The sequence below is a fragment of the Rhinolophus ferrumequinum genome, chromosome 28 (genome assembly GCF_004115265.2).
Source record: "Rhinolophus ferrumequinum isolate MPI-CBG mRhiFer1 chromosome 28, mRhiFer1_v1.p, whole genome shotgun sequence".
NCBI lineage: Eukaryota > Metazoa > Chordata > Mammalia > Chiroptera > Rhinolophidae > Rhinolophus > Rhinolophus ferrumequinum.
In genome coordinates, this window is record NC_046311.1 from 6863864 (window position 1) to 6888047 (window position 24184).

The 24184-nt window shown below is 43.9% G+C and overlaps 1 protein-coding gene across 15 annotated transcripts in view; it reads right to left on the minus strand.

The window, feature by feature from the left end:
* AKAP13 (A-kinase anchoring protein 13) overlaps positions 1-24184 on the minus strand; it is a 309763-nt gene that overhangs the window by 138274 nt on the left and 147305 nt on the right. For 14 of the 15 annotated variants that reach the window (XM_033100202.1, XM_033100201.1, XM_033100203.1 and 11 more), the window contains exons 4-5: positions 16573-16869; positions 7308-7491 (exon numbers count right to left, since the gene is read on the minus strand). In XM_033100202.1, the coding sequence (XP_032956093.1) occupies positions 7308-7491; positions 16573-16869 (481 nt within the window). Of the gene's footprint in view, positions 1-7123; positions 7230-7307; positions 7492-16572; positions 16870-24184 lie in introns of those variants that run through there. The other variant, XM_033100205.1, reaches the window with a different exon arrangement.

Below are 24184 nucleotides of genomic sequence, written 5' to 3' on the forward strand. Positions count from 1 at the left end.
ACTTCATTCTTTGTTGGTGATATTCAGCTTTGGTCAAATACTGAGTTTAGCCAAATGTTTATTCAACATGCCTGTTTTTTTTCCCTTGCTTAAGAATCATTTGTGTTACTGTTAAAAATAAACGTAGGTAAAATTTTCAACTCATTCTTTCTATTGGTATACCCTTAAGAAAACCTTAAAATTGATCAAATAAGAATAATGTGTCATGGTTACTAAAGGTAACCAACGGTGTGTGTTTTTAGAGGGTGGAAGGTGCCAGCTAAACCTTCACTTGCTCACACATACTGTGTTTCCCCGAAAATAAGACCAGGTCTTCTATTAATTTTTGCTCCAAAGGACGCATTAGGGCTTATGTTCAGAGACTGTCATGCTAAAAAAATCCTGCTGGGGCTTCTTTTCCAGTTAGGTCTTATTTTCAGTACCTATCAAGTCCTGTACTCCAGGTTCATGTTTCCTTCCATCGAGGTCTACAATGAAAGTCAGAAATATTTTCAAAATCACATGCTGTTGCCACAGAGAATTTGTTGCCACAGGCTAAGCTGTGTAACTTCACAACTCTTTGAAGAAAAACTCTGAGGCCTAACTGTTCATAGGCGGGCCATTTGCCTGCATATAGCAGGGAGGTAAAAGAAGTGAACAGAAGGAAACACAGGACATATGGGATGGCTTTGTCATTAAAACTAACTTCTAATACCAATCCACCTTGGTAGAAAGTCCCAGGCCGTGTAGAAGTTCATGGGTTTTGGAGTTACAACCTGATTCCAATTACTGCTCCATTACTTACCAACTATGGAGTTGCCTGGTGGAGAGAGATTAATATGCTCACACCCAAAGGGATGGGGAGAGGATAAAATATAGAAGAATTTATGCAAAATGCCTAGCACAAATGCAATAAACAGTAACTAGTGTCACTATTATATCAATACAAATATTACCCTTAGAAATATCATTTTGCAATTTTCCTGCATGTTGCCAGACAGGGCAATCCTGAGATTATTACTTGAATTGTTTTAAAACAAAAACAAAAACTATGAAACGTCAAGATTTTTTTAAACGCTTCAGTTGAAAATTTACCAAAAAAAGTCACAGAGGGCCAGCCCGGTGGCTCAGGCGTTTGGAGCTCCGTGCTCCTAACTCCGAAGGCTGCCGGTTCGATTCCCACATGGGCCAGTGGGCTCTCAACCACAAGGTTGCCGGTTTGACTCCCGCAAGGGATGGTGGGCTGCGCCCCCTGCAACTGGCAACAGCAACTGGACCTGGAGCTGAGCTGCGCCCTCCACAACTAAGACTGAAAGGACAACACTTGACTTGGAAAAAAAGAGTCCTGGAAGTACACACTGTTCCCCAATAAAGTCCTGTTCCCCTTCCCCAATAAAATCTTAAAAAAAAAAAAAAAATTCACAGAAAATCATATCTATGAATCTCTCTAATTACATTTGTTTGGTTAAAAGCCTGACTGTGTTACCAAACGTGACTTCTCAAAAACTCTATCAATAAAGTTAAAAAAAGAAGAAAAGGTTGGTGACTAATGGCAACTTATTAACTATATGGCCGTGGGCAAGGTATTTAGCACCTCTGGGTGTATTTTCTCAACAGGAGAAGAAAGCTGACTATACTAAGTACAGCTCAGACGTTTGCCGAGAGGTTTTAAATGAGAACACACATGAAAGCACCAATGTAGCAGGAATTCGATATTCAGTAAATGTTAGTGCCCTCTCCCCCTTCTAGTTTCCACTCAGTTCTACCTCTTTATCTTTACCAAAACACAAAGACGTGATCACACAGTGAGAAAGGATGGATGAACGGATGGACAGACGGACGGATGAATGGACAGATGCTTGGGGCTTAGGCCAGATGAATGTAAAGGTGAGAAAAAAATCCTGCTCTCTGGCTCTTACTTTGAAGGTAAGTTTGTACATTTATTTCATTCTTTCCCCTCCTAAAGCAAAAGCAAAGGCTCTAAATTTGTTTTGCACAACGTAGGCCGCTGAGGACCCACTTGTCAAGTACGTGAAGAGGACCTGAAAAAGGCAATCGCTGCTAACAGCACATCTTGCTCAACGGCATTTGGTTCCGTTGTGAAATATGTACATTTGAGTCCTTTCCCACCTGACCCTTACCCCAGGGTTCAAGTGCAAACGTGTCAAAAGGAGGACTTGAGAAATGACAGACACACACTACGAGAGGGGCAAATGTTGCCGATGATGAAAATAAACCATGAGTGAGATGCCAGCTGGGTCTGTGCTTTGCATGTGCACAGGTGTCACCTCAACCAGGACAGGTCACTGGACTGGGAGGCGGAGCCTGGCTCTGTCACTTGGCAGGCTTGTTGACTCTGGGCACCTCCCTTCACCTCAGGCCTCAGTTTCCTCAACTGTAAAACACGGATGATAAAATCTACCCTCCCCACTCATCAGGCTGTTATGAGAAGCAAAATGTAAAAAGCTTGCACTTGAGTATCACCAACACTTTTAAATCCATAAGATGGGTAATGCAAACGTAAGGTTTTGTACTGAGGATGCTATTCTCCTCAGGAAAGTAGAGGTCACGACTAGATGGAAAGCTTACAGCCCTTTCCTAACTAAGTGCTACGCACCCTGCACCTCATGGCCTCTTCCCGAGTCTCTCTCCTTCTGTTCAATTTTTGTAGAGCAAAGAATATGGGCCTCTGACTTCCACAGATGTGTGTGTACCAACAGCTCTACCACTTTTCTATAAAGACTTGAGCTAGTTACTGTAGTTCTCTGAGCTTCCATGTTTCATCTGTAAAACGCAGATAATGCCTATTTCAGAAAGGCCGTCATAAGGCTGAAATGAAATAGTATCTGAAACGCACCAACCATGATTTCTAGTGCACTGTCGGCATTCAATAAATAAAGACAGGTTCAACTGATACTGAAAATGAGATGAAGTTATGAGCACAAATATTTCTACGCTCACTCTTTGGGCACATGAAATATTTCAGTACTTTTATGTCAACACTCCAGAGTTAAAATTCTTAAAAGAAATATTCCTCCTGTAAGGGTGATTCCTTAACAGAATCATTTGGAACTTCCCTGTTCAATAAAGCCAAGGCATGGACACCACAGCACGTATCAGAGAGCCAGACCACTTTTTTACGGGTTCTCTATTACACTAGGGATTAATTTCAAACTCTTATCAAGTAAGGACATCCAAGGGTTGCCTGAAAATACTTTTAAGATTTGGGCAAAATTTCCTTAATGGATGGAAAATGGATACCGGCCTAGAAAGAAAGGAAAATTAAGGAAGGACAGAAAGAGATGACATTTATGTCACCAGGGTGTTAGAATCGAGGAGATTTGTCCCTGCCATGCCCTCTACGTGCATTCTTTCATTTATTTCTCAAAGCAGCCCTCACTGAAGATAGTCCCCTGATTCTTCCCGAGTTACAAACAAGGCACTGGGCTTGGAGGGGTTAAGCCAATCACCCAAGACCATATTGTTTCACGGGGGTGGCCTGTGGATTCAAGACTAGCCTGCCTTCCTACCAACTTCCACTCACAGAGAACTACAATACATGTTACAAAACAGATGCTCTAGATACAGGTAGACCGATCAACTGGAATTTGCGTTTCATTCATCAGTAAACTTGGGCTTTTACTGATTTTATAGCTATGCTACACTATGAGAGCACTGCAGAATGTCACAAAGTACCTGCACCTCAGAGTGTCACAAAGTTTCTGCACAAATCTCCTTGATTCTAACACCCTGGTGACACAGGCAGACGAGGTATTACCCATGAGATGAGAAACGTGAGACCCAGAGTGGGTAGGTGACTTTTCCCCAGTGACACAGGCTACTGAGTGGGGAAGCTCAGATTTGAATTACGTAAGCGATACGGCCCTAAGCAATTCCACCATACTATGCTGTCTCTCTTCAAGCTGAAATATTTATAGCCCCTATATTTGCTCCAAGAAAATCATCGTCATCTGTGTGACAAACAAACTCTGCTTTTTCACAGTGCATGCGCCAGGCACTCGGTTATCATCCCAAGAGGTAGATCATATCCTTTTTTTTAATCACATAAAGAAATTCAGGTTTAGAGAGGAAAGTTACTTCATGTGTCCAAAGTAACACAGCTAAAAATGGCAGAGCCAAATGCAAACTTAGGTTTGACTCGCAAGTTTGCACACATGGTCATTACCTTCCTCTTAGTCTCAGCTCCCTCCCTACCTAAATGAGTGAGCTCACTCCCAACATCTATCAGGTGTGAGAGATCAGCGTCTGGCTCTAACATCCCCTCGTACACGACTCCAATGCAACAAGCATCTAATGTCGTCACTTCCTAGCATTCACTCAACTAAGAGCCTCGAGATTCGGTTTTCTTCCTACTCTACCCATCACCAATTCCGGGGCCCTGGGCAGGGCATTCAACTAACTCCTCTTCAAAATGGGGGAGAAGATTGCCAATCTCCCTAAAAGCAGGAGCAGGCCGAGGTGTTCTGGGTATTCTCGTAGGGGTAAGATATCGCAGTCAAGATCGGTAACATTTTGTTTAAGGGGAATTTTCAAACCACAAATACATCCACAGTCATAATGTAAGATCCAAATCTAAGCTAAAGTAAAAGAGCAATGAGTCAATAAAATCTCTCCCTTCCCTGTCATTGAACTAAGGGTTAGAGAGAAGAAAAATTGTCAAAATTGTCCTGAATACTTATTACTGTCTGGTGGGATTTAATATCAATTTCAGGAATTCTCTGAAGGCATGGGTTTTATTTAGAGACTCCTTCTACCTCCAAGCACAGCAGAACCAATTTTCACACAGAAGTGACTCAGTTTATCAAAATTGATTATCAAAATAAGCCTTGGACACACAAAAACAAAAAGAACTTGTACTCCAATCAGCATTAATGCCCTCTCTTCCCACCCCCACACCACCCTACACCCTCGCCCCCCAAAACAGGGTAAGCAGCAAGGAATTCAAACAACAAATTTGTTTTGGGAAAGATATAAATGGAGTTAGATAAACTGGACTTCTTAGTTAAGACTGGAATATATAACAGTTATTTAATAAATGTAAAATGTATATAACCATATTTCAACTTCTTATTAATTGAAAAGAGAGGATAAAAGAGAGAGGACTATATGAAAAAATAATAATTTAAGACTAAAGAGTTTAGTAAACTACTAGAAAATTACCATCATATAGTAGAGCAAGTCTTAACTTCCAAAACCCTCTTCAATGCATTTCACAAAACAAACTCTTTCCTCAGAAACACGTGTACATCAAGTTGCGCCTGTACTTTTGAAGGATGCAGATCCCAGGAGACTGATTCCTGGGTCTCTTGCTGAGAATCCTAGAAGTGGGAGGAGCCTTGGCATCCATTCCTGGTCCTGCTGTCCTGTCACCCTGATCCAGTCACTTTACCTCTCCAGATCTGTTTTCTCATCTGTCAGAGATGACCCTTCCTGACTCTTTATGGTTCCAAGTCTAGCGAAGCTCCTAATAGCACAGGAAGACTGAGGGATTTAGTAAAATCACCCCCCTTGCCTTTCTTAAATTGCTAATATGACTCAGAGCACGTTTTCTGGGTTACAGAACAGCAATGGCCAGAAGAACCCAAGTTCAGGGCTAGATCTGCAGCGAGGTGTTCTTACTCTCCTCTTGCAGCCCTCTATTTGAAGATTTCTCAAGCTGGCTTTCCCTAACTTACTTCCCTTCAAAATGAGATAAGTGGCTTTTCCACATGTAACAGAGGTGGTACTATGAAGCAAGCCAAAAACTCTTCTCCAAGAACAAACACACTGTAGTTTCCTTAAAGCTGTGCTGCAATAAGTCTTGTGACATCGCACCAAGCACAGAATGAAGCTGTTGTAATCACTTCATTTCCCCATTTGGATGGCAGTCCTTAACCAGCTCCACTTCCCAGCAAAAACTCTGAGCTCGAAGATCACATTTAGAGGAACTGCATTTGAACTACAGGAGTTACACTGAGTTAATTGTTTCAAGTTCTGGAACAAGGCCTGTCTTCCTAAGTCGTGAGGCAAAGAGCAGAGGGAATCCAATCACTGGCCAGATGGGAAGTACGAAGGAATGGAACCTATCGCGCCCTGGAAAACTGTCACAAGAGAGCTCAAGTGTCCGAGGCTCATTTGAGATGAAGCACAACCCTCCTGCTGTCACTGTATCTGTAGAGCCCGTCGGAAAGCTTTCTGCCAAGAACCTTCTGTCTGGCTTGACTGGGAAAGTTATAAGCTTGGCAGGTAACGCAAAAACACACATACACACACACAAACAAAACAAAAATCCTGTTTATATAACAGGACTAAGTAGCATTACATTATGAGATCTCGTCTTGGCCTTTGCAGACTACCCCACTCACAGCTAAACGTGGTAAAAAAAAATACACTGCAACTAAACTAAGCCCGACATGAGCAAAATAGCTGAGAATTTGGGAATACTGACTTAATTTACAAGGGTCCCTCAACTGCTAAAGAACATAGATCCAATGGGATTTATTCTTGTTCAGGTTACGTGATGGAAAAGATGACGGTGATCAGAAAACAATAAAAAATATATTGAATAAGAGAAAAACTAGACTTGAAATTTCTGCCTTTTATAAATATTCCAGTGGGGAAAAAAATTTTTGCCAGTTTTAATGCGTTTATTTCTCTATTTACACAAGAAAAAAAATTCTTCAAATGTTTTGACTAACAGCCTTCCTTCAAAGGACTCTGTAAAAGAGTTGGAATGTATAACAATTCAAATCCACAGACAGGATTTCCTACTGCGCATTTCCAGGACAACTCAGTTGCTTTCCACCGCCACTTACATGAAGAGACCACTGCTCTCGACGTGATTCACAGAAATGATATTCAAACCAAACCGCAGTGGTTCAGTGCATTTTCTGCCCGCAATTATTATATTAAAAGTATTCATTGCTGATTAACTCTTTCAAGTCTTGAAGACAAACCAGAAAAAAAAAAAACGCATGGCACAGAAAAAACTTTCCTCTTGTACTGACCTGGGAAAAACGGGATACGTGGTAATGGCACGCTACCCCCCCAGACAAGACTTATGCGGAGTTTTCAGTAATCTCTAAGGGCAAGAAGCAGTGAGGCCAGGGAGGCAGAGGAGAGAAAAGCTGGTGATAAGACTTACGTCTGTCGCTCTGAGACACGACGGGGTTAGCAGGAGCAGGCTTACCAACGTCCGGCAGACGGCAAGGCAAGAGTTGAGGTTTTAATTTGTGGCAAACTCGTGCTGAGATGCCAAGTGGGCAGTGACTATGAATCGGGGCGGGGCTGGTGGGGAGAGGAGGGAGATGGGAGAAGGGAGCACTCACTCGGTTAGAAGCTGGTGCAGCTTGTGGTAACCCCGCTCCAAGGCCAAGCTCACAGGGGTCGCTCCTTCCTGGTTGTGGATGCTGAGAGCTCCGCGGCCACCTGGCTTCTGCAACAGGAACCACGCCAACCTCAGCAGGCCCAGCCGCACAGCAAAATGCATCAACGTCTCTCGGGGGCCACCATCTGTAGATGGGGGTGAAAATGAAAATAAGTGAGAGGAGAACGTGATCACAAAAAGCCAAACAACAAAAGGACACATTAGGTAAACACCACTGCCTCCAAGAGCCTTGGATCCTCAAGTTAAGTCACAACATACAACAGGAACAGTTTTATTGTGGCCGGGGAGAAACAGCTCTCAAGGAAAAACAAAATAAAGCTAGAATGAAGTATGAGAAGCAAAAGCTCCCAAAAGGAGACCGTCCCACAAGAGAATCAAGCCATTTCTATCTTCTGACTGAATGCATTTGGCCAACGAATTAATAAAGGCAGATTTGGAAGGGTGACCCCACACATTTAAAAAAATAATAATAAAAGGTGGATATAGCCCCCAGCATGGGGACCCAAGGGGAGGAGTGGTCGGAGCTTAGAGCTTAGATGGGTGTATCAGACAGGGTATAATTACTTTAAAAAAAACTAACACCCAGACAGGAGCTGGCTAGTTAAACACTGAAAACAGGTTCTGCTTGTTAAGTGCACCCAAGTCGTTTTCTTCTCCCACATTAAGGGCAAATCAAATTGCTGGCACTGCCAGCTCTGTTTTTTTGTTGTTGTTGTTGTTTTTTTGTTTGTTTAATGAAAGAAAGAAATGCATCTCCAGGCATACATAATAAGAAAGACTAACTCTAAGATAATATACAAATTAACTTCGGAAACAAAACCATGTTTGGGGGCTTCCTAAAGGGGGCTCTTCGGTGTAGGCAGTCCCTCGGAAAGTAGTGAAGCGAGGAAGCGCTTTGGCATCAGACAATCTGGGTTCAAATTGGGCGTCTGCCCTCTGTGTGACTGGGCATAACCCATGTCACCTCTCTGAGCTTCACTGCCTTCATCCCGAGGCTGGGTGCCGTCACCTCACTCCCAGGGGTGCGGAGGGAGGCAAAACGCTAGCATGATGACCGGCTGTTGCCGACATTATACTAAGTGCCAGGTGCCTTCCCTTTCCCTGCTGTCTTCTCTATAATTACATTCCAGGTTCACGATCAACACCCTCTCTCCCTCAGGCATCCTCCTGCGCCCACCTGGGACGGCGGGAGCTAAGACCACTGCAGGGCCATGCAGTCCACAGCCCGCAGGCTGCCCGTCCCTCAGCTCCAGGAAGCACCGCTCAGACGGGTGTGGGGATGCTGGCCTGGACGCTTGCCCTGCTCTCCTCCTCTCAGCTTGGCCGACCTCTCTCCTTCTCCGTGGCTCCCGTCAGACCCCCAGATCCTCACTGAGCGCTCTCAGACTTCTGGGACCCCGTGTTTTCTCCTCACACTGAAGTCCTCGATGCTTTCCACGTGAACAACGCAATCAGAATGGACGCATCTTTGAACCTGAGCTTTCACGCCCAGCTGCAATGCTTCCTTATGTCACACGTATGTTAGTCTGGTCTCCCTACCGTCAAGGAAAATTTCCTTGGAAGCAAAAGCTACCTTTCAGATGTTATTTTCCCTACAGAACTCTGCTCACCGACTACAGCATTTACAGGGGTTCAGCAGAGGCACATGGCTGGAAAGCAATCAACACCCAGAAAAAAAACTACTGCCTGAGCAGGTACAAATTTTAATAACCAACACCTCAGAGCAGGTGGCAAAGCCAAACAAAAGGACAGAAAGACTCCAGAAAAGATCAAATTTCACCATTTGACGTGTACCTTACAGTTGTTCACAAGCATTCGGACGTCCCTAGCAAAAACGAAAAACCTAGTCAGGCACCGACCAGGAACTGTGTGATTTTTTTTTTTTTTAGACACTGGTTAATTCCAGCCTTAGAGGTGACACCTCCTTCAAGTATGGTTCCCTACACTCCCACCCTCTCTGATCCTTTATTTGCTCTGAGTCAGCCCGGCATTTAAGAGCTGTGTTCCAACAAGGCCATACATCTGCTCAAAGCTGGCACCCCAATCCCGGCACGCATACCCTCCCCGAATCTCATTCTAAGGCCCTGAACAGCTGGCGCCACATTTGCGTTTAGGTCACCCTCCTGCTGCAATCAGAAGATGACAAGAAAGGTAATACTGCTAAGTGCCATGTCCTGGGCTAAATAGCTAGTATTGACTTTTTTCATTCTCACAGTATCCCTATGAACTCATTATCTCATTTTGCAGACAAAGACAGGTTAATAATTTGACCACAGCAAGAGTCAGCAAGAGTTGAAAATTCTTCTGTGCTGAGCCTAGAAGCCATACCCTCTCCATTACTCCACCCTGCCTCTTTTTGTAAAAATCAAGCAATCAAGCACTCACATAAGGAAGCTAATGTTGTGGTTTAAAAGCATCTTTTCATATGTGTTCCTCCAATAATAAAAACAAGTTTACGTATTACATCTTCTATTATTGCTTTTGTTCCTTTTGCGTCAGTTGCAACTCCAGAGCACCTACAATTCAGAATTTAGGATCAATCTCTATTCTCTACTCTCTATATCTCTGTTGTTTTTTTTTTTCCTCTCATGATCCTTTGTCTTTTTCCTCTGTATTCTGAGAGTTACTCAACTGTGTTTTTCAGATCGCTAACTGAATTTCCTATGATGTCAATTGGGTCCTTTGTCCCCTGTTTGAATTCAATTATGCTACAGGATTCTGGATGTCCTTGCTTCATTTCAGCCTGCTCCCTTTCCATCTTTGCCCTCATTGTGATGGCTTTTTTGCAGATGTAATTAAAGCCCCTAATCAGTTGATTTAATAAGGAAGATTATCCTGCATCATCAGGGTAGGCCTGAACCAGTTGGAAGACTTTAAAAGCAGGGCTGAGGTTTCCCTGGGAGAGAGAAGAAACCCCGCCTGTGGAAGACAGCTGTGTGTGTGCTCGAGGGGTTCCGTCCTGCCCAGGGTCACCACTTCCTACCGTCCGAGGGCAGCTGTGGCTCATGCTGGTGGGGCTAAGCTTGCCCATGTTCTTCTCATCTTGCCCTACACATTCTGGACTTGCTTAGCCAGCCCCCATGTTGTGTGAGCCATTCCCTGTAATAAATCTTAATACATCTTTACTCCTCCCACTGGTTGATTCTCTGGTTGAAACCTGACTGACATACTCAGGAAACCTATTTTTCTCCTTGTTGCTTCCTTCTCTAATTTCAGAATAGGTCTGCCGTCTTCAATGTTTTAGAGAACAAATGGAAAATGTCTTATAAATTTTTCTTTGGTTTCTTAAAGAAAATTATACTCAGAGAGTCTTCCATCTGAACACTCATGATACTCTTCCACTTCCTTTATGCTGTAAGGCCATTTCAGAGGCCACCTGCCGGCCGGTTGCTTTTCCTGTTTAACCATAGTCAATTGGAAAAATCTCTATGTAGGCCCAGCTTCTACCCACAGCGAAGGTAGCAGAAAATGTCTCAGGTCCTACTTGCTATCTACTTATATGCAGGACGCACCTCCACATACACATTCCCCCACATCTGCTGAGAAAGCTGCTGTGTGTGCCCAGGAGGCATCGAGCCATCACGCGTGTGCCAGGGACCTGCATCTTTTCCAAATTGTCAGCTTTTCTGACAAAGCAAAACATTCTAAGTTCTGTGAACAATACAGTAATCAGAGTATGTGTACGTTTCCTACCTCATCAATCCACCCAGAGGCCCTGCTCACGGTACTTTTTGAATCTGTATCTGTGAGAGACCCAAATCACCGTTCTTTCTATTAGGTTGGTGTGAAAGTGGGGTTTTTGCAATTTTTAACCTTTTAAACCGCTGTTACTTCTGCACCCACCTAATATTATTCTGCACCGCCTCTCTGGGGTCCCTACGGTGCAGGCATTCTGACACTCCACGGGGAAGGAGGACAAGAGGCCGGTGTGAGATGCGGGCTTTGGGGACAATGGCACTTGTGACCCTGTGACACAATCAAGGTTTGAAAGGCAACAAAACCTTGCAGAACTCAAGTTCTGCCATTACTAGAAACTGAAACTGCTGGTCTTGGAATCAATAGACAGCAAATCCTCTGCGAAGAAAAAAAATCCCCTAGCTGTCTTCTTATAGTTTACTGTTTTTTAGCAGCTATGATAGCTGGAAAAATACACAAACACTAGTGAGTACAGCTATGGAGAAATGACCATGAAAAGCGATAAATAACTTGGAAGGGGTGTGGAAACGAAAACAGCAAATGATTATGGCTCAGGTTCTATTGGCCAACATCAGACACACAGAACTGAGAACGCACAGGCTGTTTTTAGCGCAATCTTTCTTAAACCTGTCTTTTTCTTCTCTCCACCCAAATTTCTCTTTGCAGGGAGGACTCCCAAGCCCAAAAATGACTTGATCTTCTTTTAGTTATATAATACCACAACTAAACAAGAATGAAGATGTCATCTTGCTTTCAGAGCACGTCTTCAAAGGACCCATCCTGTCACCTAGAGGCATACTGACTGATTGCTAAAGTACACGGTTCTTGCGGGAGAAGAACCATCTTAATTCCCTGTTTTCTCTAACCACTGAGACACTGAAAAGCTCAGACAGCTACGTGAGACTTGGGAAGGCACCCCAAGTCACAGGGAAGGTATCCTGACCCCACCGTTCACCCTCCACACCCAGATGAATCCTAATTACTTGCATTTATGGCAGAACTAAGGCACAAAGGGTAGAGGCCGCTTTGTGTAACTAGAGATTAGAGAACACTTGGAAGAACGAAAATGGACAAACTCCCTCTTGCTCATGTTTAAAGTAAGGATTAACTTTAGAAATAAGTTAAAGCAAAAGAAAAACAGTTCCTCTCATCATGCTTCAAAGTGCCTTTCCTTTTTATGCCGTCTTGTTTTATCCTTTTATAAGACATGTTACTTTACCTCGTCATGGCTCATCAAAGTTTTGCCTCTAAAAGGTTGCTGGATAGTGGTCCTGCTGCATTCAAAATGCACAGTTTGCAAACTAGCACAACACACTGTCTGAATACATTTTCCTCCATTGTATAGATGAGGAAATTGAGAAAGAGCGAGATTAAATATTTTGCACAAATTCTTGTAATGAAGCCAGTATTTAAACAGACTCCACTGCTTATGTTCTTTCCATTTTAAAATATCACATCTAAACCAGGACTTTCTAACTTTACGTTCATGCCTGGAGCTCGGGGACACAAGGAATCCCTGAAATTATATGTACATTTTTGCAGGTAGACACCTACATGTATTTTTTCCTGAGGAGAAAGCAGAGCTAGTTTCAAAGGAGTCACTGACCTAAAAAAAAAAAAAAGTTAAAAAGCACTGCACCCAAACAATGAAGAGAGGATTAACCACAAATCTTACACGACTCCTTTGTACAAGTATTAGGCTGGAACACCTGTAAACATCCTAGCTTTTTACAGCAAGTAGTCCTGTTACGTAAGAAGGTGCCCTATTTACCTGTATTATTGCCCCAAGCAAAAGGGTTACTTCATCCATTCGTCCTTTAAACACCTTTTAAAAGCATTTGATGTACAACTCGATGTGAGCAGAACATCCCTCTACATTCTTCCCTCACCAGCGAGTAAGCACCTCTTAACTGAAGTTACTCTGTCCTTAAAATACCAGGGTCCGCAGATTCCAACCCACGAGTATATGAACAGCTAAAACTGCAAAATCCAGCACTTGAAATCAGATTCCTGATCCCAGCTGTGGGCTTAAAGGCAGGTCTATCAAGTCCCTTGCATTCCACCTTGCAAAATGCACACGTAACTTGTTCAATTTCTTTTGTTCCTTTAGTTATTTTTAATTTATGTGCCAAAAAAATTCACTTTTGGGGGTGTCTAGTCCTGTGCGTTAGAACAAATGCATAGAGTCTTATAACCACCAATACTAGAATGCAACACCATTTCAACACCCAAAGAACTCTCTCATGATACCCCTTTGCTGTCAGACCTTTCCCCCACTCCCAGACTTGGCAACTACTGATCTAGTTTTTATCCCTATAATTTTGCCTTTTTCAGAGTATCATATAAATGAAATCATAAAGTAAATGCCCGTTGGAAACCAACTACTGTTACTGAGCGCAATGCATTTGAAATGCATCCAAGTTGTTGCATGTGTCAATAGTTTGTTCCCTTTTCATTGCTGAGTAGTATTCCATTGCATGGATGTATGACAGTTTGTTTCTATATTCACACAGTGAGAGAGACCTGGGTTGTTTCCTGTTTTTAATGATTGTAAATAATGCCGCTATAGGCACATCTGTGCAACAATTTTTTGAGTGCATATAAGGCTTTCATTACTCAAGGATGAATAGCCAGAAGTGAGACTGCTGGGTGAAACAGTAAACGCACACTTAAGAATGCGTTAAGTTCTGGGCTGGCCCAGTGGCTCAGGCGGTTAGAGCTCCATGCTCCTAACTCCGAAGGCTGCCGGTTCGATTCCCACATGGGCCAGTGGGCTCTCAACCACAAGGCTGCCAGTTCAATTCCTCAAGTCCCGCAAGGGATGGTGGGCTCCGCCCCCTGCAACTAAGATTGAACACAGCACCTTGAGCTGAGCTGCCTCCCGGATGGCTCAGTTGGTTGGAGTGCATCCTCTCAACCACAAGGTTGCCGGTTCAACTCCCGCAAGGGATGGTGGGCTGTGCCCCCTGCAACTAGCAACGGCAACTGGACCGGCAACTGGACCGGCAACTGGACCTGGAGCTGAGCTGCGCCCTCCACAACTAAGACTGAAAGGACAACAACTTGAAGCTGAATGGCACCCTCCACAACTAAGATTGAAAGGACAACAACTTGACTTGGAAAACAGGCCTGGAAGTACACACTGTTCCCCTTCCCCAATAAAATCTTAAAAAAAAAAAAAAAAAAAAGAATGCGTTAAGTTCTAAGAAACCACTATATTGTCTGTCCTCTAAGGGGCGATTCCATTCTGCACTCCCAGCAGCAGGGTCTGAGACGCAGCTCTGCATCCTTGCCAGCACTTGGTACTTCTAATTTCAGCTTTTCGAACAGGTGTGTCATGGTACCTTCTTGTGGGTTTTAATGCATTTCCCAAAAGATTAAATTCGATTCAGCCTTTGCTAGCACTGCTTGACCAACTTCGTACAACAGAAACTTAAGAAGCACATGGAAAGTCCACAAAAATATTAAAGCTGCCAGTTCCCTATTAAAGACAAGGAAGCTAAGGCCCAGAGAGGGGAAATTATATGCCTGAACTTTCAGATCTGTGCTTTTCCGAATGCAGCTGACCCTTGAACAATGCGGGGGTTTGGGGCGCCCACCACCTGCACAGACAAAAATCTGTACATAACTGAAGTCAGCCCTCGGCAAACGTGGGTTCCCAACCCTGGATGGAAAACACGCGGATAAGTGGACCTGTGCAGGTCAAACCCGTGTGGTTCAAGGGTCAACTGTGTTTCTTTTTAATCATGGGAACATGAACAAATTACCCAACTCCTGTGCCTTCTTTAAACAAGACAAAACAAAACCATAAAAACACCGTAAGCCCAGGAATAACGAATGCCATCCATCTTGATACTGATTTATAAACGGCAACCACAGTAATCGTTCCCGTACCAATACAGACAGGAGGGCTGGAGGCATTAAGCCCCAATGGTAGGTTTCTGAACAGGTGCTCATGCCCAAGGTAGCAGCAAACACTCTGATCTCTAGATCTCAGCAATGCAGAGGGTTCCTGGACACTACGCCAGTAAGGAAGAGAAAAGGAGAAACACGTTCTTCCCTGGCTTGATTTTAGAGTCTCCACTTTCTCTAAGACTCCACTTACGCAGGACGCGCTGGGAGCACGTCACTGGGAAGGCCCTGACGGTAGGGGACAGCAGGTTCACCTGCGACACTCGGCGGATGTAAGAGAACCAAAGCTGGTCAGTACCCCTTCACCATTCTCCCAGGGGCAGGACAATCCGTTTATTTGATGGGTCTGGGGGAACGGGAACTGAGCATGCCCCCCTCGGTCCCCTCAGAGCGGTCCCCTCAGGACCTGCAGAGAGGTGACTTCTGGTCTACTCTCCTTACACGACACAGTAATCAGAGCTGGGTGGACGCTGAAGGGCAGTCCTGAGATTGCCAGGTCTTTCAGAGATAAAGTAGAAAGGACAAGCAAACCCTTCGGGCAGGAGATCTCAAGGCAGCTTTCCAACCTAGCTCTCGTCAGTAAGAAAGCAAACGTTTACAGCTCTGGCTGGGTAACTCCTAAACCTTTCAATCGGATTTGAACTCAAGAGAGAAATAGAATGTTATTTATTGGACCCCAGGCATATATTGTTTCATTTAAATGTATACCGGGGATGCCAAAAAACTGCACACAAGTGGACACTGTGGTCAGCATTGCTCAAGCAGTAGTTCGCCATCATCAGAAGTGTCTGGACGCTGATGGGAACCACTCTGAGTACCTCTTGTCATTGCAGAAGTCAAAGGTGACTTGTATTTATCTTTTGTTATCGGTATATATCGAGCATTACAATTTTAATACAGTTTTCTTTCTTAAAATGTGCACATGTTTTTTTGGCACCCTCTATATATAAAATCATGACAACTACTAGATGTCATCTGCCACAAGAATAATTACACGGGGAAAACCCCTGCGTGACTAAGTGGAACACATATAGCTACTTACTACATCAGTGTTTTTAAAACAGTTCCTTCAATGAACTGTCATATGGAAAGCCAGCAGATACTAAAGAGAGAAGACACTCTGGTTAAACAAGTGTGGGGTGTCACCGAGCTCAGCTGGCTCTCATGCTCCCCCCACTCACTCCCCAACTTTCCTGTCCTCTAGCTCCATGGAATTTCTATACAACTTCAGAATACAGAAGTGAAAACGCCGTCTTTGATAATTACACACCAAAAAAGTACAAAAAGTAACTCTGCTCCTCTCCTCAGGATGGACAGATGGGTCACTTGCTGCACTTGAGTTCAAAGGCGAAACCCAGCCCCACAGGAAGGTACTGTGTCCCTCTCCCCTCTCAGTGAGACGTGAGAACGGCCACAGCACCAGCTCTCTTAGGTCTGACAGCTCAGCTGAAAAACCTAGAAGAGCCGCCATCACGGGCGCGTCACTACTGGAACAGCGAGGATTATTCAGCCACCGCGGAAGACGTGAAGACGGCAGGAAGAAAGAAACCTAAGTGGTCCACGCTTACCATCTGTTGGTGGGCCACTGACATGCTCACCGTGCAAAGTCTGCTCCGTCCCCAACACATTCCACTCCGCCGGCAGCTTCAGGTGTCTGAACGCCAGGGCCACCTTCTCGTCCAGGGCGTTCACATCCGCAGACGGGGGTCCAGAGCGATCCAGAAAGCGAGTGAAGTTCAGCGCCTGCTGATTCCCAGCACTGGTTGCCAGGAACTGGGCCGCATTGTAAGCCTCATCCTGGACGAACTCAAAGTCTTCTTCTGCCACCACGAACACGGGGAGGCCCTCTTTGGACGCACAGAGCTGTACCTTCACTGTCTCGCAGCAGTCGTGACCTGGAGAAACATGCAGCGAAGAAGGCAGCGTTAGAGTCGCGTCCTCCTCCTGAAAGGAGGTACCTGTAGGTCCTCTGCTCTTCTGGCATGACGGACCAGTTCCCCTTCCCAAAAGAAACCCCTCCTTCCTCTGAGCAATCTCCCAAAGGTCCTAAAATTCCATTTCTAGTTCTTCTTTAAGTGTTATTTGCAGATATCAAGGTGTTCCCTTGCCAAACAGCAGACAACTTTGTATTTCGTTGTCACCATGCCTGCAGCATAGTTTTGGGCATTGAACAGTCTCTATCTCAATATGTACTGAACAATGGCTGTTCAATTTGAACAAAGTAAAGAAGGAAAGCCCAAGGATTCTGTAAGGCCTGGCATGCAGCAGAAGCCTACCAATACCCACTGAACGGAATTCGATCTGCAAACTCAACAGAGAAAAAGTCACTCGGACAGGTTACATGGGAGGAATTTTACAGCCCTCCCAGCGTTTGCCTTATAATCACCACAATACAATCGATCCAGTGATGAAGCACTTCGAAAAGTATGACACTACCTGATTTTATTTTACTATTCTTAGCAATTCAAGGCCGAGACAATAACTTTTGCTCCCGGATACATGTTCTTTCTGGTAAGGTCATGAGGACTCAATGAAATCGCCTGATTTACATAGAGACGATGCATTATTTTGGCTAGAAGCCCAGTTCAGGAAAAGGAGGCATGCTGACGACACCGGTGCCCGCTGTACGGACGGGCAGAGACCTCGGGAGCTGCAATGTTAGGCCAACAACCTACACGCGCCATCCCAAACAGCTCCATTTGAGTAAAACCAGAAACGTCTGACCATGCGCTGCTTTTGTGGGGAAGGACTTCTTGGAGAATCAGATTTTCTTCTCGATTTTTAGCCTCATTAGTTAGTATTTCCAATGTGTTCAATATATTCATTGAAACACAGTTTTTCCTCAATTTTCAAACACTGATCTGAATTAGAATTCTTAACAGAATGAAGATTCTTTGTCCATAGCTATCTTCCTAAGCAGAAAACAAAAGAAGATGGAGCTGATGGTGTGTGTTGCTCGGGCTGACACAGGTACCTGTGCAGCCACGGCTCCCCTGAGCCCATTCCCAGAGACGCTTCAGAGCGAGGCAGAGGGACCCTGTGAGTCCATGACCTTGGCTTTCCACACCATCAGCACCGGCCAATAGTGGTGTCAGACTTGGACAGAACTAAGCTTTCTGCTCTCCTTCCAAGAGAAAACAATCATTTTTCTTTCTCCATGTGACCACTGAAAATAGTGAGTAAACTGCTTTTCCACATACTTTTCCTCCAAGGGGCCCCCTTAAGCCCTTTACCTTTGTGACAAAAGAAATCTCTCACTGCTGTGTAATTTTAGGGTGGTGACAAGTATTGACTCACCAAGTACCTACTACATACCAGGCATTTTCTCTACACAACAAATCGATGCGGTATGTATCGTCCTCACATTACGGATGAGAAAACTGAGACTTCAAGGTTACACAGACATAAAGAAGCAGAATCCATTATTCAAATTCAAGTCTGATGCCAAAGGACACGGCCTATTTTACCGTGATGCAAGAGTTCTGCACCCCTTTCTTATAAACAAAGGAGGAGAGCTGTGTCCCTGCCTGAAAGGAGCTTAATGCTTGGAGAGGCCAGGGTGGTGATTAAGCAAGAATAACAAGTTCATGAACCACGAAGGTGAGTCTCCATATAACACACACCTCAACCAGATACTCCCACTGCCGTCAGGTTGAATTCTTTCTATGAAGGCTGCAGGAAAACGAAGCATTCTGTGTGTGTGTACACTCACGTATGCATTTCAACTCAACATATTTTGAATTTATATGATTAATATATGAAATGAAGTTAGGAAAAAAAAGTCTTCATCTTTCTTTGAAGGGCAGCCAGGTTCATGACACAGGACAACAATGTCAGCAGAAACAAGTCAACTGATTCAGTGAGTAGGCTCGGGTATTCTTCTGGCAGAAAGTGTTTCTTTTGAACTATTCTACAACATCTAACAGCTGGACAGCCACCAAGTGCCGGGAACTGTGATTAGAAGGTAAAGATGAGTAAGTGAGAGTCTCGGCCTTTCAGAGGTTTATAGTCTACGAGGGGGAATCAAACGAGCTGCAGAAAACTGCAAAGCAAGTCCACGTGGCACAGGGTCTGAGAGAAACATACATGGTGCCACTGGTGGAAGGGGGGCAGAGCAATCCAAGGTGGGCGAAAGCGGGAAGATGGCACAAAGGAGGACCTTTCTGACAGGCAGCCTGCTCCCAGGGGTCCTTTGCTGCAAACCCCCGAATCCTGATGTGCAGCCCCTATCGTCCCTGTCGCACACACACAGCACCTACATGCCAGGCTTGCTCAGTGCTTTCCCAATACCAGTTCAGCTACTCCTCACCTACAGCCCCAATGGGTAGACACTACCGTTGTCCCCATGTGCCACATGGGGAAACCGAGGCACAAACATATTAAGTAATCTGCCCAAAGCTTGTAAAGCTCCTAAAAGAGAGAATTTGGATCTGAACCCATTTTCTTGCTCTGGAATCCACCCCTGCACCCAAGGCTTCCAGGTACCAGAGGCTTCAGGAGGAATCACGGGTACTGCAGACGAACGAACAGGGAAGGAATGAAACACGACATTCAGTCAGGCTGTGAGGCTTGACGTTGTGTGACCTCAGGCTACCTCTGCGCCTCCATGTTTACAGCACGAGGGAGCCAATCTCCACAGGCGCTCAGGTTTCTCCCACTGGAAGGCTTGTGGGTTTTACCAGGCAGAAGTTAGGAAAGGAGAGGAAGTTAGAAGAAATTCCAGGAATAGGCAAGTTTCCAAACCATAGAAATGGAAGCAGAGGGTAAGTTTAAGGGCTCGAATAATTACTGTAGACACAAGTTTCAGGAAGATATTAACTTGGCTACATCTAGATGCTTAGTGTTAGAATAAACCTGGGTTCAAACCTATTTTCTCACTTACCAGCCATGCGGCCCGAGGTACATGACAACCTCTCTAACACTTTTAAATCTAGAGTCTTGTCTTATAAGAGCTACAATTTAGAACAGTCCTCTAAAATGGTTTAATAGTATCACACAAAACAACATACATAGCTTCATTTCATTTCCAATTAGACAGGTACCAATGTGGTGGTTCTCATTCATCAATCTAACCAATAATTCCAGCATTTTCCCATTTACTAAGCTAATTTATAAACTTCCGATAGTGTTTTACTAATTTATAAACTTCTGACAGTGTTTTGAGGTGGTTAGGAATAAATATCAATATAAACTAAAATCATAGGTTTCACAGTTCAACAATAGTGACATGAATAATTTGGAATCCAAACTGAATTCTGTCTTCCAAACTTAAACTTGCTGGGTCTCAGAAGAGAGATTACAGAATAAAGAATAAAAGAATACTATCCATTGCCTCTACCCATCTATACAGTCCTGATTCCTTCTTACCAGTCTCTTTCCCCGGGCCTGTGGGAAGGTGAGAAACCAGAAACCTTGCACCCGAAAGGGAGTTATAATGCCACTACAAGAAAACACCATCCACCACTCTATAAAATCGCCTTCTGTGTATACACAGGGTTCATACCATATTCCAGCCCTTCAGCGTCACACAAACACACACACACACACACACACACACACACACACACACAGCAAAAAGCCATGAGGAAGCAATTCCACCTTACTCAGAACCGGAAAGTGCAGAAGTGAAGTATCTGCACAGAAATCTATCTAGAATTGCTAAAACGACTATTTACTTGGCAAGGATGGGTGGGGACGAATGAAGAGGGAGAGAAATGGAAGAAAGTGACGGGTACTGCGCGCTGCGCAGCGTAAGCACGCACATCTCTTTCTGCTGCTTTAGCAGAAAAGCCTGTCAGAAAGTGGAAGGGTGAACTCCTGTCAGCTCTTTCTGTGTATAACTAAAATAAACCTGTGTATTCGAGGAGGTAGAATGCCAGGAAAGGCCATGAAGTAGATATCTAGGAGGAGCCACCCAATTGTTAGCCCAGTATTTCCCCTTCAGACATTAACTCATAATCTGAAGGAGAAACTGAATCATCCGAAGTAAACTGTGCCATAAATCTGGAATTTGTTTGATATGATTATAGGTGTTTTGTGTTTTTTTTCCAAATGAAAAACCGAGGATTAAAAGAGTGGAGAACTGAGGTTTTCCAGGATCAGTCTTTATTAAATTGGAAGAGTTACTACTGACCAAGAACAAAGCCCCTCACCCTGCTGTCTGGAAATCAACCACACAGGCCGGCAGGGCTACTGCTTGCTCACATTAATGTTTTCTATTAGGCTCAAGTGGGTCGCAAGATTCTTTTTTAATCCTTAGAACCTTTCAGATAAAGCATCTAGAGGAAAAAAAAAAAAAACTACATTTTTAGAAACAAAGGTTATGTAACAAGGACCCGGGAATAAAACTAAAACCACTGCATCTGTGCACATAAGACCTCTGACTGCCATCAATTGGCTCCAGAGACATGACTATTTGCGGGGGCCACTAGTCTCCTGACTGCCTGTGTACTCCCAAAACGATGTCCACATCTGCAAAGACACGGGGATGGGAAACCACATCCAGTTCGATATAATAACCGCAATTTAATTTCTTTTTACATGAAAACAGAAGCTGCAGGAGAGAGAAAAGTAGCAAGGTTTTTGGCTGGTTCCACGGTGTTTTTCCTTCCACTCAATTTTCTGGTAACAAAAATCACAAGTCTTTTTAAAATAGGGAAGTTTGAAAAATCTACTGAGCTTCTTCTGAAGGAAGTACCCCCAGGGAATTTAGAGAGGGGAAGAGAGATAAACTGTTAAAGAAACATGGCCTACACTTTAATTCCATTTTTTAAATTGCTCTTCTGAATTTATCCCATGATCAGGTCCAGTTCAGTTACAACAGAAATATCAAGTTATGGGGTGGGAGAGACCTGTTCCTAACTGAGTGAAAACTACGCTGGCGAGTAGATGTAGAGTCAGAAAAGATTAGGCTTGAATCTCACCCTCCACTGCAGACAGGTTGGGTTTTCCTGAGAAAGTCAGCCAACCTTGAAGCCCATTTGCTTGTGCACTACCAGCCTTCTGGGTCGTTAAAAAAACGTTAGAGAAGTTGTAAACAAAGCACCTGACATAGAACAGGCATCTAAAACTGCTAGTTGTGGTTATTCTTAGCTATTAAATGCTCCTGTTCAGCTTGCTCCAGGAACACACGTCCCAAATACTGTAACAAAGAGTTTCTGCAACATGGCTCAACGAAGCTTCTGAGCTAAATGTTGTTTTCTGCACCGCAGAACTGAAAAAATTAAGGCAAGGGCGGTGGAGGGGAATGCAGATTAAACAAAAACACAGCGAGGAGCACCTTGGTGAAAAACAAAAATCAAATGCTGATGGTCCTCTTAAAAGCAGCTAAATGAAGCCTTTTTTAGGCTCGCAGGTCAGGAGGTGTGTGTTCACGAGGCTCCTTATCACTGCCTGAAGCACCTGTACCCATGGAAACGAAATATTGCCACAGATAAACACAACTGCCGAAGCATGACCCAAGAATGACTTCATTTCCTGTTAAGCTAAAAGCGGCCCACATCCCATCCCCGCCTCCTCTTCAGAGGATGAAACAATTGGGACTTTGTATGACCAGCTCTCGGAAAAGGAACCCTGAAAGTACGCGCTGGGCCAGCCCCATTCAGATAGATTGAGCTTCTCTGAGGAAGGCCGCATTAGGACTGAGTGGTGGACTGTTAGTAGTCGATCAGACCTTTTTTATTACGTCAGTTTGGCATCAAAGTGCTTAGGAATTTGGTGTCTGAAGTGGCTATATAGGGTTAGAAACAATTTTCAGTCTTCAGACCCAGACTCGAACAGGAGGTAGGATTATATGCAGAAGTACACACCTACTGTGAGCTGCTGGTGTCCTACTGGGAGACGTGCAAATGTGGCGTATGTGTATAACGGCTCTCTCTGTACAGGAGTATTGAAGCAGAGGGGGAAACAACAGCAGGCGTGTGAACTTCATCACGTACATTTTGGAGGAGAAGAGGGATAATTAACACTAAAATTTTATCGACCATATTCCAGCCTACTACTCTAAGCCAGTGTTTCTCAGCCTTTTAGTCGCTGTCATCCCCCCAAGGAGAATTTTTGGACATTTTTTGCTATTTGCCCACCCAGCCCATGAAATTTTAATACCACAAATACACCGCGTATTTGTATATGTACGTGTGCTTTACATGTAGAGTAAGATTTTTTTGTTTCTCACACAAGAGCCAATTTTCACCCCGTTGAGGGGATCCCACCCTCACTGCAATGTGTGCGCTAGGATTCCAGCACACACTGCGGCCATAGCTCCAAGGTGAAGAAATGTACAATTTCCACATAAGCACGCCAACTGGAACAGTAGACCACAGTTATTTTTTTCCCTTCATCTAGTTCTCACTTTGTTTCTCCAGCATAGCCACTACATATACTGACTAGTCTTGGGAGAGTAATTTAAGTTTTTTAAAATATAAAATCACACCTGTCTGGAGAGAGCCTGATAGCAGGAGAATTTTAGAATAGGAAGACGATTAGAAAATGTTCAGTGAAAAATAACCTTACTTTGGCAGAGAGAGAAAGGGTATCAGAAATCTCTGATTAGGCCAGTTTAAAGCCTACTACTTCTTTCCAGATGTGTTCTTCCATTTGGCCACCTTTGGGCATCTCCTGCTAGAAACAGAGCTTGGTTCCCAAGGACGAAGACACACTGTGACACAACTGTGGGACTACTTGTTGAAACTTGGGCTGTAAGCACTGATTTTGAATTAAGGCCAAAAGGACTTTTGAACATGGTAAATACCGTGTTTCCCCAAAAAAAAAGACCTAGCCGGACCATCAGCTCTAATGCGTCTTTTGGAGCAAAAACTAATATAAGATCCGGTCTTATTTTAAGATCGGGTCTTATATAATATACTATAAGACCAGGTTTTACATTAATTTTTGCTTCAAAGATGCGTTAGAGCTGATGGTCCAGCTAGGTCTTATTTTTGGGGAAACCCTGTAAGTTTTTCTAAAATAAAAAGGCTACTTTATGGAGAACCATCGCTTTGATGAGAAAGAAAAGACAAATACAAAAGAGCTGAGTCAAATGTTGGATCAATGAATGTTTGTAGTTTTCCTGTTAAACAGAACGCTTGCTGTGGATTTTAAAAGTAAATAATGGACGTGCTGAAAAAGACTTCAGTTTATACGAGATTCTACACCAAATCCTTCCACAAAAAAATGTATGTAGCATCCACTGAACATCCTGTCTCATTTTCC